Source organism: Fopius arisanus, unplaced genomic scaffold, assembly GCF_000806365.1.
Source record: "Fopius arisanus strain USDA-PBARC FA_bdor unplaced genomic scaffold, ASM80636v1 scaffold00069, whole genome shotgun sequence".
Classification (NCBI taxonomy): Eukaryota; Metazoa; Arthropoda; class Insecta; order Hymenoptera; family Braconidae; genus Fopius; species Fopius arisanus.
The window spans coordinates 496,770-511,731 of NW_011887808.1; the positions used below are offsets into that span (position 1 = coordinate 496,770).

The 14,962-nt window shown below is 32.2% G+C and overlaps 2 protein-coding genes across 5 annotated transcripts; both read right to left on the bottom strand.

Annotated features, from left to right (window-relative positions):
• Nucleotides 1-935: 935 nt before the first annotated feature.
• Nucleotides 936-8,442, bottom strand: gcl (germ cell-less). Of its 4 annotated transcripts, none has more exons than XM_011309644.1 (8): nucleotides 8,083-8,442; nucleotides 7,018-7,141; nucleotides 6,590-6,686; nucleotides 5,344-5,713; nucleotides 4,838-5,107; nucleotides 4,200-4,418; nucleotides 4,009-4,099; nucleotides 936-3,927 (listed from the first exon to the last, which is right to left on the bottom strand). In XM_011309644.1, exons 1-8 carry the CDS (start codon nucleotides 8,226-8,228, stop codon nucleotides 3,799-3,801), a joined length of 1,446 nt encoding a protein of 481 aa, XP_011307946.1. In that variant the 5' UTR covers nucleotides 8,229-8,442; the 3' UTR covers nucleotides 936-3,798. The 4 variants fall into 4 exon arrangements, with proteins under 4 accessions (XP_011307946.1, XP_011307948.1, XP_011307950.1 ...); XM_011309646.1 differs by lacking the exon at nucleotides 8,083-8,442 and adding an exon at nucleotides 7,796-7,937; XM_011309648.1 differs by lacking the exon at nucleotides 8,083-8,442 and adding an exon at nucleotides 7,684-7,782.
• Nucleotides 8,443-9,724: 1,282 nt separating this feature from the next.
• Nucleotides 9,725-14,879, bottom strand: LOC105269426 (zinc finger protein 84). The gene is made up of 9 exons (XM_011309649.1): nucleotides 14,235-14,879; nucleotides 13,297-13,730; nucleotides 12,821-13,099; nucleotides 12,182-12,371; nucleotides 11,851-12,099; nucleotides 11,016-11,246; nucleotides 10,695-10,931; nucleotides 10,295-10,464; nucleotides 9,725-9,942 (listed from the first exon to the last, which is right to left on the bottom strand). Exons 1-9 carry the CDS (start codon nucleotides 14,559-14,561, stop codon nucleotides 9,801-9,803), a joined length of 2,259 nt encoding a protein of 752 aa, XP_011307951.1. The 5' UTR covers nucleotides 14,562-14,879; the 3' UTR covers nucleotides 9,725-9,800.
• Nucleotides 14,880-14,962: the final 83 nt, after the last annotated feature.

Sequence of the window (14,962 nt, forward strand, 5' to 3'; positions counted from 1 at the left end):
GATATGCGAAAAATACTATATATAAAAATACAATTTAATTTGATCCCTAGATAAAACTCTATTCGAGAATTTCTTATTTTTTCTCACTGTTTTTGTTCCGTTCTGTCAAAATATTAAATAAAATAACTTTGAAATTTCCGTGGAATCTTTATATTTTTTTCATCTATGAAATAGTTGCTGTTGATTTTTTCGGTTTCCATTATTTCTATCTTCTAGTCAAAATTACCGGTTTTTTGGGTTTTCGGACCAATTGTTGATTGCATTGGCGACAAAAAATATACCAATAATTTTCCTTCATTGTTTATAAACTTTTCAAGAATTGATAACACTTTGGAAGAAGAAAAAAATAAAAAATAGTGCACGCTCATACTTCTTGAGGCATAAAATGATGATAAAATGCAAAACGGTATATTTTTTCGGGTCAATCCAATCAACAATTTATCCAAAAACTCAAAAAACCCTGGTTAATTTAATTGTTTATTTTCATGTAATTTTCGCTAAAAGGGGGGCAGAAAATGTTTAAAAGAATCAGCGAATAGTAATAAATTTTTCTAGGGATTACACTATGTTTCTCTATAAATTATTTTCACAGATGCCAAAAAAATTGAAATATGGAAGTACTCAAGCTTGAAACGTGATAATGTAAAATTATTCGACAGATGAATTAAAAATAGGCTGTAATGTCGTGCAAATGGATAATAGAAATCTAATTCGCTTCACCAAATGGCCAAATTAATGTGGAATAATTCGAATTTGAATGGAAAAAATCCAGAATTGTCCAAAACTTTTGATGTCCGCATCGGCCTATTTAAATATTATCTGTTCCATCCATTAATTTAATTTCTAGGAAGGAAAAGCCTTCTCATTAAGAGAAAAATATGTAATAAATTAACCAAAGCGACTGCATGGAGAAGGCAATTATGAAAAATTAGAAGTAATCAATAAATTGAAGGATTTATTAAAAGAGTTGTTAATTATTTATTGACAAAATTTCGGATAATATGGAAGAAAATGTTGGAGAACCTTTTTTTAGGTCACAAAATTTTCTTCTAAGACGATGAAATACCGAACTAAAATTGTAGTGATGTCTCAATTTGTTCGTCGTTGAAACAGTCGCATATGCCTTACAAGAATCTAGCTCGTAAGATTGAATAGAATTATAATCAATGAGAGTAATATTTTAGGTAAGCCAGATTCACGCTAATTAGAAAAAATCTAAGTGAAAGACGTGATCGTGAGATTAAAGATGAAAACTAAAGACATAATGTCAAGGAATTATCAGATATTCTCTTGACAGTTTGTTGATTATTTCTTCCATCAGTTAACATTCTTTCGATGTAAATCCTCAATATTATTAAAATTCAATCCTCCGGCCAAATAATATCCCTTTTCGAAATAAACGTCAATGAATTCCTTTAGAATTCAATATGATTTGCTTTATTAATGGGTGAAATATCAAAAGAATGCTAAGAATCGAAGAAATTAATTTGCCATTTTCCTCGTGGAGAAGGAACTATTTATCTTATTCTATGTTGTTTGTTAAAAAAAGTTAAACAATGTATAACAATAAAACAACAACAATGTAACACGACTCTGTATTTTTGGATGAGATGTGATTTCCATGGTTTGATGCTAAAAATAACCCTTGGGCCAGAATTTCTCCTGCTTTCAACTTTAGAAAAATATCTATTGAGTGGCGAATAGATTTTAATGAATTTTCGCAACTTATGTGGCTTTTCCTAGATTCATTGAGAATTGTGGTCCAAAGAAAATATCGAGAATAAAGAATCTAGTGAACCGATCCGATTCTTTCTCCACTAGAAAAATAGAAAAACTAATTTACACAGAGAAAACTAAAACCTTGTATAGAAAATCCTGAAAATTAATAAAGTGTTGAATGATTACAAAAACATTGAAGAATCGTTATTTATTGTTCATTCCACGTAAATTGTTTTCAATAACCGAAGAAGCTTCTAATCACCTGCCACATTTATTATAAAATAATAAATTAAATGTTATATTGATACAGGTACAAAATACAAAAGTTCACAGCCTTGTGGAAGGTTCAATTAATTGCATCGTACTCATGGGCTGTCAAAGAAGAAAATTAACAAATTTTGTAAAAACTCCATTGTTTATATTATTCCATTATTAATATAAAAAAAAACTATTCAAAATAAAGAAAAACTAATATCTGTAATATTGCGGTATACATGACCACTAATCCTATATAAACTACGAAAACATAAAGTAAATGCGTATCAAAATTGAAGAAAAAAAATCTCCTTTACCCAATTTGAAGTTTACAATTTGCCCTATTTTGTTTAATGTGAAAATAAATTATTCTTTATATTTTTATGTTTAAGGCACTTAAACGTTCGTAGTTTCATCATGCTTCCAATGATTATGATATCCTGATCATCTGGATTGGAATGTTCTAAGAACAGAATGACTATAATGTCTTATGCATTTTTAATAATGATCGACTCCAATCAAATCTTATTCAATGTGTGGAAATAAATAAATGATATTATGTATTTCGAATGATAACGTAATTGTGGTCTGTGAAAAAAATCGTATTAAAAATCGGGTGATGAAACGATTTGAAATATTTTTTTAGATAAAGATCATTTAAGGATTAAGGAAAAATCTTCACGAGATTGTTTTAGTACCATCCGGTTGGCGTACACATTTTCCAGAAATTCATCTAGATTTCGTTTTTAAATCGTTAACAATCTGATCCTCAATAATTAAATAAATAATTAAGTAATCCAGAGAACTTGTGGAGATTTTAATCTACTATCATTAATGCACTTGAAAAAACAAAATCTAGAAAAAATCTTCAAGTTTTTAATGGAATTTGAAGATTATAATAAACCTGATATAGAACTTTCGAATCAATGTCATGCTTTTTTTTTACAAATGAGTCCTAAAAGCCAATGAAACAGTTTGGTTCATTTGGTTAATAGCTTAAGAATGAGTAATTTCACATCCGTTTTATGCAACTCTCCAATATTTTCAGCTGTAAGTGATAATTATCGAGATAATCCAACAATTGATGATATCATACAATAAATCCAGTCGAAAATTGGAAATTCTTTTGAATCATATAGAGGAGATCCTTCTTACATTTTTCCCTAAAATCGATGATCCCTGATATAGCAATCGCTTCCAACTTGAGCCATTCGAACGTTTCTCCACAAATTGAATTCAAATGAATCATTTCTTCCCCACAGGAAATGCGAAATACATTTATAAAAAACAAAGTTTCTCACGTATGAAAATAAAGTAGAATTGTTAATCAACGTAAACATTCAAAGTATACGTTTTGAACTCATTAAAAAAAAATCGAAAATTAGAACATAGTATGAAGAGAATTTTTTCTTATCATGCCTTCAGACTAGAAAACTACAATTTCTTGTAATTAATACCGAAAAGTTTTCAAGTATTGTAAAGAACTAAAAAACTATAATTTCTCGTAATGAATTAAATGAAAACTATAATTTTTCGTAATTAATGGCAAAAATTTTGAAAGTCTTGTAAAGAATTAGTGCGTTGTTTAAACAGTTTGAAATCAAAAGCGAGAAAGTATCTAGAAATCTCTGAAGAAGTATTTCCACGCTAGTTAGTCTCATCTCCTCACTAGTGTTGGCACATGTTTGTCCCCTCTAAGAGCACTTGTGTGACGTACATGGACTAGAATAGGTCAGGGAATCATATTAAGTGAATACGTGTTTTCAGCACCACCGTAGAGCCGTTAGTTATCCTGATTATGTGCGGTTTCATACAAATTATTAACTAGGTGCCCAATGTTGTTACGTTCGGAGATTTCTCCTCGGTTAATGCTGCAAAAGGTGTTGCCACTTGCATATTTACGGATATGTAGAGAGGATACGACAGCTGCTTATCCAATACCATTATTTGTTTCTTAAAAAAAAACGTACATTGAAATATGAGATATGCTCTATACCCCAAACCTTTCAATATTTATATAAAAAATATCGTTACCTCTTCATTTTTGTGTAGAGAAATTCGTAGAATTCCAGTGTCCTGCATGTGTTTTATCTGTCGTTGCTCATCCAGAGATATTAAACAAACTCTGAAAAAATGGAGACATTTTCAATGAAGAATAAAATATTACAAATGATCCGTTTAAAATTCTTACTTCATGAATAATTCCATTGCTTGCAATCACTTACTTTATTATTATATTCCTTTTCCTCTGATTTATCGTAATATGGTCTGTATCCAAACGATGATTCCTTCGTATCCTCAAGGATGTAGTATCCAAGTAAACAACAAGGTCTAATCCGAAATGAAAAGCCGTCCACCTCCAAATGTGTTCGCCTGGTTTTTCTACACATCTTCCACACCTGAAGCATTCCTTAAAGAATTCTTCCTCGGTCATTTCTTTTGGCCTGCAAAGAAATCACATGAGAGTACTTAACGAAAAATAGAATATTTAATTGTAAATAATTGAGTAAAGAAGTGGTAACACGTAATACGTTGCGAACAAATTATGCACCGAGAGGAACGGAACAGGTTTCCAATATAATTCTGCCAGAACCAATGAATAAAAATAAATGATATATCTAACAATATTCTGTAGATCGGTTAGTTTCAAGAATATTGTGAATATAATCTGTCTTCACCACTTCCCCACAGAATTAATTCAAAAGGAAAAAAGGAGAGGAATAAGGATTGTACCCCAATAAAATCGGTACCAAAAACAAGGTGATAACGTTGACAAAGTGCTTCAGGAATCTAAGGTGGAGAAATTCAAAGTTTACATTCAAATTTCAATTTTGAGTGGCACTCGGAAAATCTTTTTACTCACCCTCGATCAATATTGGCATCAATTCGCAATAAATGTAACCACTGTTCTTTATAGGCACCGTGTAACCACTCAGCTGGTATTAAATTATCACTATATAGGATTTTTACATCCTGATCGTGCAATAAAAGATGTTTCATCCTCAAAGCTTTGAAAGGAGCTGAATATTTTTTTCCTTCTTCAGTAGAGAGAAGGGGTTCTGTCCATGTGTGCGTTTTAAAGTATTCGTCGACCTGGAGTGCCTGATATTTATCTTCTATATGCACGAAAAGCCTGCGAAAAGTACAACAAAGGATTAAAATAATAATAATTTTAGTAAATAATAAAGTCGGTTGTATTCCATCTGTTAAATAAATTTAACCTATTCTATCAGATTTTGGTACATATTTAATTAGTCAATTAATTATTTGCAAGAGAATAATTGTCTGGTACAATTTTTTTTTTCATGAATTTAGTTAATGACGGTTGAGGATGATAAATTGAATAACAACTGATTTAACAAGTTTTACCATTCTCTTAACATCATGTAAATACAAAATTCCGTCTGCCAGGCGACTAAATCAGGGCTTTCAATCAATTCCACCATAATATCAGGCGTCAATTCCTTCAGGAATGAGGGAAATCTCCAGCCATAGCCAAGAAGATTGACTTCCAACCATTTCTTTGCTGCTCTCTTAGCTGCTGGAACACCGTAGGATACAGCTGCATTATAGTAAGGTACGACGGTCTTTATATTTGTCGTTTCGATCATTATCTCGGTACACTGATCAATCAACCCCTGTAACTGGAACATTGTTGACGTTGCTAAAATCGAAATGACGTCTTTGGGCTCGAGACTGACCTCGTCCTGGTAGAATGATCCTAATACGACTGAAAGAGCTGAAAGAAAATTTATGTATTGGAAATTCGTGCTGGATTGAAATGAGAGGAGTAGAATTAACTAAAATTAACTTGCGTAAAAAACGTTAAAAATTAATTTTCCCAAAACTCTTTAGAGATACCTTTGAAAGAAAAAATTATTTAGTATTTTAGTGATTAACTTGATGATATGGTTTAAGAATTCCAAGGTTAAAGGGCACGTGTTTGGAGAATGCTTTTAAATTAATGGATAATTAATGGTTATCAAAGATTATGACCGATCCCATTACTAATTTATAAACAATTCATTTTCCAATAAAGAATTTTTTTCTATTGTAACAACTCCATTTACGACTATTGGTTTATCAGCAATCGATTCGATTCCAAGTAATAAATTAAAGTATAATGTATGGGACTTGATTAAATTATTTGAATCCAATTTTATTACCCTTAATATTTTATCCTTATTTTCCAGATATTTTTATGAAAAATATAAAATTTTTAAAAAATAATCATGTAATAATCCTCTAGCTCGAGTTTGATTCAAATAATACCGAATAACGATCGTTAAGAAGAAAAGCAAAAAAAAGAGAGAAAAAGGTAGACATGGATATGATTTTAAAATAACATATTTAGAGTCGAAAATGAGAAAACTAAAATAAAACAGTGGTATGCATTAAAGGGATTCCCATAAGAAGTGGTATCTAAATGTAGATAAGTAGGTCACTCGTACGTAAGACGGTGTGAATCCGAGAAAAGAATTACTTTCACTTTTCAATGCTACGCAAGCGCCAATCAACTGCAAACAACCTCTACAATACGAATTTTCTTTATACCTTCCGTCATAATATCAATATTTAATCTTCAATTATTCAAATTTTGGTTTTATTTACTTACATTCTCGACTTATATTGGGATCGGCAAGCTCCACATGCACAATTTTTTGATGTGCTTCTTTCCACGAGCCGGAGAACATGCTCGCAAAATAAGGACTCTAAAAAATATAACATTGAAAGGAATTATAATATTCTTAATGCCATTCGACTTTAAAAATCCATTATATGAAAGAGAAATGGAATAGATAAACATTGTTTAGATGCTTGATAACTTTTTGACACTAGACTTTAAAATAAAAAATCAGTGATTCAATCAATAAATCGATCAATCCTTTAGTCACCATATTTATTTTTTCAATCAAAATGTTATTTCATAGTCTCAAGAGTATTTTATTTTCGATGATTTTAGTTTGAATAAAAAATGATACATTCAAATTACCCCGAAAAATTTTGGTAAAAAAATTCGGTAAGGAACTGAATAATACATACTTGACTTATATAAACTTTGTGTAGCCTCCATGGTTTTCCCAAGATGAAAACTGTTATATCACTAGCTTTTTCCTCTTGAAATAGGGTTTTGTATATATACTGGGCAGTTGTTAATAATTTTTTCCTGTAAATAGCAGAATAAGTTGACAGTTAAGATCTTAACATTTATCGTTCCGCAACTTATCTAAATCGTGCAAACAGATTTTCAACTTTCACTCTGAAAAAAAATAGGAGAAAATAAACAACATCATTGAAATTAAAAGAAAAATAGATTAGGGGAAATTTGATGTATTATGAAAATAGCTGAATATTCCGTTGTTATCTTCCATATTTATCAGATGTGCCTTCTTCAAGAATGCCGAAAGTAAATCATTCTTATCTCATGTCTTTTTTACGATAGAACATAACGAGATAAACGGATTCCAAAACATTTTAAAATTGAATTAAATGTTTTTTGTTACGACATCTTATATAAAAAATTACGATGATAGGACGTTTGATGTTCCGCTCCTTCAGCGGAAACTCTCAGGTACTCACCTTTTTTTGGAGGTGAGGGTTTATTCACAACGATTAGAGGACAAGAATGAAAAATTAGAACAAACATAAAACAGAAATTAAAAATCCATATTTTTTACATTTCAAAGAATGGCTGAATAAACCAAAAACTTTTGAGAATTACACAAGATGTTCTCCACATCCAATAACTATAGAGTTTAGACCGATGACATCATCGTCACAGAAAAAGAAATGGCTCAATCAAACGTTCATAAATGCTCACATCGTACGATTACGGAATTAAACAAAAAGGAAGCAGAAAAGCACAATAAAAATTGATTTCAATAATCAGCAATTTATCCATTCACTAATTGAGGAATTAACCATCCACTTCAGAAATTTATTCATGATTAAGAGCTATCCCTGATAAAGTTAAGATTTATTGACAGGTTCAACTGATAATGACTAGTACTGGATGATAACAAAGGAGATAAATAAATTTAAAAAACGGGGATTTATGACTAGATAAAAATATAATGAAAACATGATTTTTCATTTCGGGTTTTTCACCTTTTTGGAGTTTGTAAAGTTTTGTCAATAAAATCCGAGTCTGAATCACAATCATCTTCTTCGATACATTTTCTCTTTCGGCCACGAACAACCGAATTCACTGCTGCATTTGACATCCACGCTATTTTACTCACATAACCACCCATGTTTTTTTTTTTATGTTTTTGGAGCACTGAACCAAATCAATATACACAAATTCACTTGAGTTTTTGAGGTTGTGGGATATTTCTTTGTTGTTCAGATATTACAGGCAATTGTCATTGTGGGTTTGGAATTGTTTGCCAATGTTTGTGAAGAGGAAGCGCGTACATACAATGAAAAATGCATTCGGTGGAAGATGAATGTAAACATTTGGGACAACCTGCGCAGCACCGGAGCTACGCAGCTGTTTCTCCCACTCCGACGCACCAGCAATTTCAGTGGCGCCAATTTTTAATTTTCCAATACTTCGTAATTAAAGGGAACATCCTTGACGAAATAAACCAATCTTCATTTTCCTTTGGTCGATTAAGTTAGGTGGGTTTTAACACGTTTTGGATGTGTTAAAATGTGTTAGCTTATTTTTTCACGGTGTATTTCTTCTGCCTACCAATTCAAGGTATTTCCCCACGTAAAAGTAGAAAACTCTAGGCAAAAACACATCAGCTGGATTTGACATGCTTTCGATGTGATGCTAACATCATTTGAATGGCTTTTTTTTTAAAGCCATAAGGAATCAATAATAAATTATACACATAAATTCATATTTGTTTCTTCAATTCTTTATTTATTTGCTTCCCACAATTATTCGTTTTTTTGTACGATGTTTTGTACGATGTTTAGTTAATGAATAAACAATGGCCGTTCCTCAATTACGAATCCAATTCCACAAATTAAAGAAAACTTTCAATTTAATTCGCCAATAACTTTTTTAATGGAATTAAAGAATACATTAAATTTTGAAAATCCTATAGAATAATTATAAAAGTTTTTCATATATTAATTAATCGCTCCCATCGTCTTCAAAGAATACAAAAGCAAAAAAGCGCAAAAATGAAAAATTGGATGCTTTTCAGAAAGTTTAATTGAAGTAATCATAACTGAAATGATTTGAAAAAATGAGCAAATGGTTGGGAATTATTTCTCACACATGACTAAACAGTTACTTGCTACCTTAAAATTATTATTTTCTTATCGTTAATGGTAAATATGGAGTATGACTTCAAACCGCTGTTCAATTACCCTCAGTGATTATCATAAATATAAAAAAATATAATTTTCATCGATAAAGCTGTGTTCATTACCTGGATAAATACTAGTATTTATTTACATTATCCAGCAAAAAGACACTTTCCAATACTGTCAATTATCAGTATTATTTTTACCCTCAATGGCGGATCTATTTAATAAAAAAGAATGAGACAGTAACAGTAATCTATAATCAATAATCTATTCCGTTCTTCAATCGATAAGTTAATTCATTTATTTTATAGGAACATGACTTAATTCAATTAGATCGTCTGAAATATAAAAATTGTTTCATACAATTCTTAGCAATTGCGTAGTCAAGTGGTAAAATTGTATTGTGGGAAATGACATTTATTGTAAAATATTTCTGCCCAATGCTTCTTATTGAAACAATTCAATAATGTTGCAGAAATAAATCAATAATTTTACCACTCATCTCCGAATTATGAAAAATTACATGTTTCACCCAATATAATGACAATAATTTAATGTTATTTCTCAGACTCATTAGGATGATCAGTTTTGATGTGATGACTGAATGTGTATTGGGTGATTCTTGGATGGGCTGATCTCAGGTGAGCCACAGCCAATTCACGAAGGACAAATGGCGATTGGCATACGCCACAACGATATCTGCGATGAGAATGAGTTATTATTAATGAATGTGATGGAATTAATTGACAGTTGAGTGAAAAAGTGATAAAACTGATCTGACGATTCAATTAACTTCCAAAATCAATATCATTACGGCACGATTCTACTGCATATCCATAACTTTTTCGAGGTTTCTGTGCATTGAAATAAAAAATCAAAATTAATGAATATTCGTGTCAAAGATTGAAATTGAAATAACAGAAAAAAAGAAGATAACGTCGGAGTCATAACACAACAGCATTAAAAAGCAATCATTTCTAGCCTTTTTGTATAATTGATGAATCGTTTTATCACTTTGATACTCAATTATATGGTAAAGGTTGAGTCATACCCATTCGCTGTTTTGATTAGAGTTCTTTTCATAGGGGCTGAAGAATTTTCAACCTCTTTGATCTCGACTTTGGGCTCCAGAAATGGAAGGGAGGTACCGGAAGAGGTTTCTGGAGGGGGTTCCATCACTGGTTCAACACCATCGCCTTCAAACTCTTTTTGCAATGATATCTGTAAAATAGAATGAATTCACTGATAATTTTTCTTAGGCATACGATTATTTTCGCAGTATATAATTCTATACGAAATTCGAAGGGATAAAAAACTGTTCTAACTTTCTTTTTTAATTTTTAACTTTAAATGACCATACCGACCGAAACGATTATTTGAAAAATCGCCCGAAAAGGCAAAATATTCATTTAATGATCCACGGAAATATTTAATTAATTTGCTGAATATACCTTCGCTGAAGATGAATGTAATCTCATATGTGAAGCTCTAGCCTGCCAGGTCCCGAAGAAAGTCAGACATTTTGGACACTTGAATCTCTTCTGATTCATGCATTGATGAGTGACGAGTGAAAATTCTTTGAAAAATATCTTGTTACATTTTTGGCAATGAAATGTCTTATCAACAATGTGCACCTTGTCTTGGAGCTCTTCATCGGGGGTTGAATTTTTCATTCGCTTATGAGACATCTGCAAATTCAAGCCAAATGGTTTCATTTCCAATTATCAATTTATAATTCGTATATTACAATCAATAAATTGACAGTCCATTACCTCGTGTCTCTGTAGTTGCCATTTCTCTTTGAAACTCTTCCTACATACAGCACATGTGAAATTCTTAGCAGTTAAATTATCTGAGTGTGTCTGCAAATGATTGAGCATAGTTGTGTGGTCTGTGAACCATTGCTCACAAATTCCACATCTGGCAACGTTTTTTGAGGAATTCGTTGCCTGTCTTTTTGCCGGAGGTTGATCATCCAGCCCAACACCATCAGAATCTAAAATCTGAAAATAAACCAATTAAACCTTAATGTATCGTTTAAAACTATTACGGATGAAAATTCAGTAGCAAAGTAGTAAATTAGGATAAGTTTTTTTTTCGAGCCCAATTTTTAATCGATATCTCAGAATGGCAAGAAGATAGTGAATTTTTTAGATGAACGTTTTTTATAGAAAAGCATAACACCTACAAAAAACATATTTACGAAAAAATTGTTATCTTCCTTCAATTTACGGATATCGGGTAAAAACTGGCCTAGAAAAAAATGCACTTATCCTAGTTTATCAGTTCGCAAGGAAATTACCAAATATAAAATATCAAATTTCAGGAAAATGTCTTTAGTATAAACAACTTCTAAAAATTCTTCTCATAATTAATAATAATTCTGAGACCGTGATAATAATTGGTAAATTCTTAAAAATATTTATGAAATTTATCGTGATTATTTAATTGTTTTAGTTAATAAGGAAATTATAGATGCATTTATTGGAAAAAAAGAGATAATTCTTGAGCTGCGGGTTAAAAAACTTATGATTTTTAATTATCAACTTATTTTCCATTAATAATCATAGTTAGGAAACAATAGAAATTCATTAATTTCGTAATTACCTCACTGTATGGTCTACTCCTTAATTTAGCTTCTCTTGCCTCCCTTGCCTCTCTTTCAGCATTCAAAGCTTCTTCTTGCTCGACACTAGTCAAAGCTGGTGAAATTCTAGTCTTCTCATTATGTTCACTCAATTTATGAGTCTCCAAACGTATCAGTAGACCGAAGGATCGACCACATTCCTCGCACTTGTGTTTTTTTGGTTCGTGAGTGCGCATATGGTTAGATAAAGCACTCTGTTGCGTGCAGACCTAAATCCCAATCGTTCGAATCAATCAAAGTAATTTGAGTTCTACTGAAAACTAACAGTATAAGTGCATTTGTGGAATTTACCTTTCCGCAGGTGGGGCACGTCAATGATCTGATACTCTTGATGAAGTGCTCACGTTTCAGCCGTGCTAGGTCTTCTTGAGCTTTTGGCAAAGTCTCCAATCCTCCTGGAGTCTCTAGTATTCGATCTGGAAGATCTCCAGACTCGTGGAGTTGGGCATGACTCTGATATAGTTCAACATTTGGAAAAAATCTGCAAAACAAAGCAAATGAACTTTTGCACCTCAATCCAGTGGAATCCTCTTGGGATTTAATTAAGACGTTCATCAATGAAAAAAATGGCCATTAAATAATATCTTAAATTAAATATCTTTTCAGCAATTGCGTTCAATTGTCGTCTGAGGATAATTCACAAAAAGTTATTATCATGGAGAATTACATAACTGGTCTTTTCGAATTCTCGGTATATATCACTCTTCTTTATGTCATAGCCTGAAGCTAGATTACATCCAACAATATTCTAATTTATCATTTACGGTGAATTTTCATCATTAGGATGCACATAATTGTATTCTCGAATAACGCCAGAGAAGAATAGCGAATAGCTTGCTTACACTTTGATCATCTTTCCACGATTTGTTAATGTAATCTCACCTCGAGGCTTAAGATAATATTTGAATTGTGTGTGTGGGCACTAGTTACCTATTACACAGGGAGCACCAAGTGTCGGTTCCAAGCTCAATGGAACTGGCAAGATGATCCCTCAAGCGATGATGCTTCAGCATTTCCCAGCTTACAAATTCACGATCACAACCATGACACTGTTTTACTGATTCGTCAAAGTCAAGAGTTACTTTCAAATGATTAGCGCCTTCGTGCTTTGCTAAATCTTCGACAGTTGGAAAGATGAGGGCACATTTACCACAGGAGTATTTACGTGGACAATGGAGTTGTATGTGCTTTATCAAACTCTCTTTCGTTCTATAAATAAAAAAAAACAAGTACTTCATTGAATGCTTATAAACATTTATAGTACAATCGTTTTTACTACTCAGTTATTTTGTTTTTCATTTTTAGTAATGCTTGCCTCCGAATTCTCAACGTAAATTTTTATTTATTGTTGGATAAATTCATTAATGACAATCCCCCAGAGGATAGAACAATTTGATAGAAAATACCTGTAATAACTGTTGCAAGGAGAGCACCACCACTTGGAACTCAATTTGCTATTTGGGGACATTTCTTTACAATCATTAATAGTCAAATTTCCAGTGAGCACTTGTTCCAAGATGCTTGTTTTCTTCTCTCCCTTCAAATCAGACTCTGTTCCATTTCTCTCAATGTCATCACTGTCAATGTCATCGGTTTCTTGACAATTCGGTTCGACTTTTCCATCTGAACTTCCATCGTCGTCATCAATAAGGACTGACTGAGTTTTGCTTGTCGGAGATAATTCTTCCTTGATCTGTACCTCGCACGGTAATTCTGATAACGGCTCGAGACTTCCTACGGTTTCTCTAGGTTCACAAGAAACTGGACTAGGTAATGGCAGTGATCCTGGTAAAGGAACCAGGGGAGGTGGTGCTCGAGACTTTATCATACATAATTGCGCCTGTAAATAATTCAATAATCAATATACAGAGTTACGAATAAAAGAGAAAAGGAAGAGATAATAAATATTTGTACCATACGCACTTTATTTTAATTATCTAATCTAATAAATAAAATTCTGTGCTGAGGATTTTCATTCAACCGCGTTTTGCTGTATATATTATTCAGTAATAAAATATAAAAAATTAATTGTTTCATAAACTAATAATAATATTACGATAATCATTCTAAAATTCAGGGATGCAATAATTCTTGATAAAGTTTCATTTACAAAATATTTGTATTCCCAAAAGCGATTTCATTTGAAGGATTGTTCAATTGCATTAAAAAATGTTCTCCTTTAGACATGTTTAACAAGTAAATTGTTACTGACTAACATGATAAATTAGAGAATCCATCAATTCTTGTATCAGTGGTTGGGAAATTTAATAGGTAATGAAGGAAAAAGATGTAATGTAAATAGTATCGAATAGTATAGAGAGAAAGAAGAGAGAAGAGGGTTTACCTGACAAGGATCGGGCGAATTGGTCATGGCATCCAAAAATACCTTGACAGAATTCACCTGCTTTCTGGCCAACAACTTGACATGCATTTTCCGGTATACATTGAGACAGTATTCCCTGAACTCAAAAACATCATCCAGCCTGGCAGCACAGAATTGGCAGATTTTTTTAGGCAGAGGATCGGTTTTGTAAACCATTACCGGTAAACAAACCCTCAATTTTTGAGCGACTCTTCTCTGTTTGCCCTCATCACCAAAAATCTGAAGCATCTCCACCTTCTCCTCGGCACACAGTCTACAACTATTCTCCGATAAACTTTCCAAAGACATTTTTATACCAAAATAAAAACTCTCTAACTTGGAAATCAATGAATGACACTAATGAAGAGCAATGCTATCAGTTGCATCAATCCGATAGAGATGAGATTTTACTAGGTTATCCGACCAGTGTCAATGCAGTTACTGAATGTCCAAGGTTATTAGGGATCTCCTAACCTCATGGTGATTCATTATCAGTAACTTCCACTTGTGGAATATTTTCTTGGTGATTTTTACAATTTTTTCAGTGTTGAATCATTGCTGAACGAAGGATTCACTTTCACTGGGCAGTATCACCAGAGATTATAAGGGAGATTGCCAGCGCCTGTACAAAACCTTCAACATGGTCAGAGCCCGTACCTGTAAGTAAAGCAGGTCGCGGGCCTGAGAGTGTCGATAATTTTCAGAGTCCG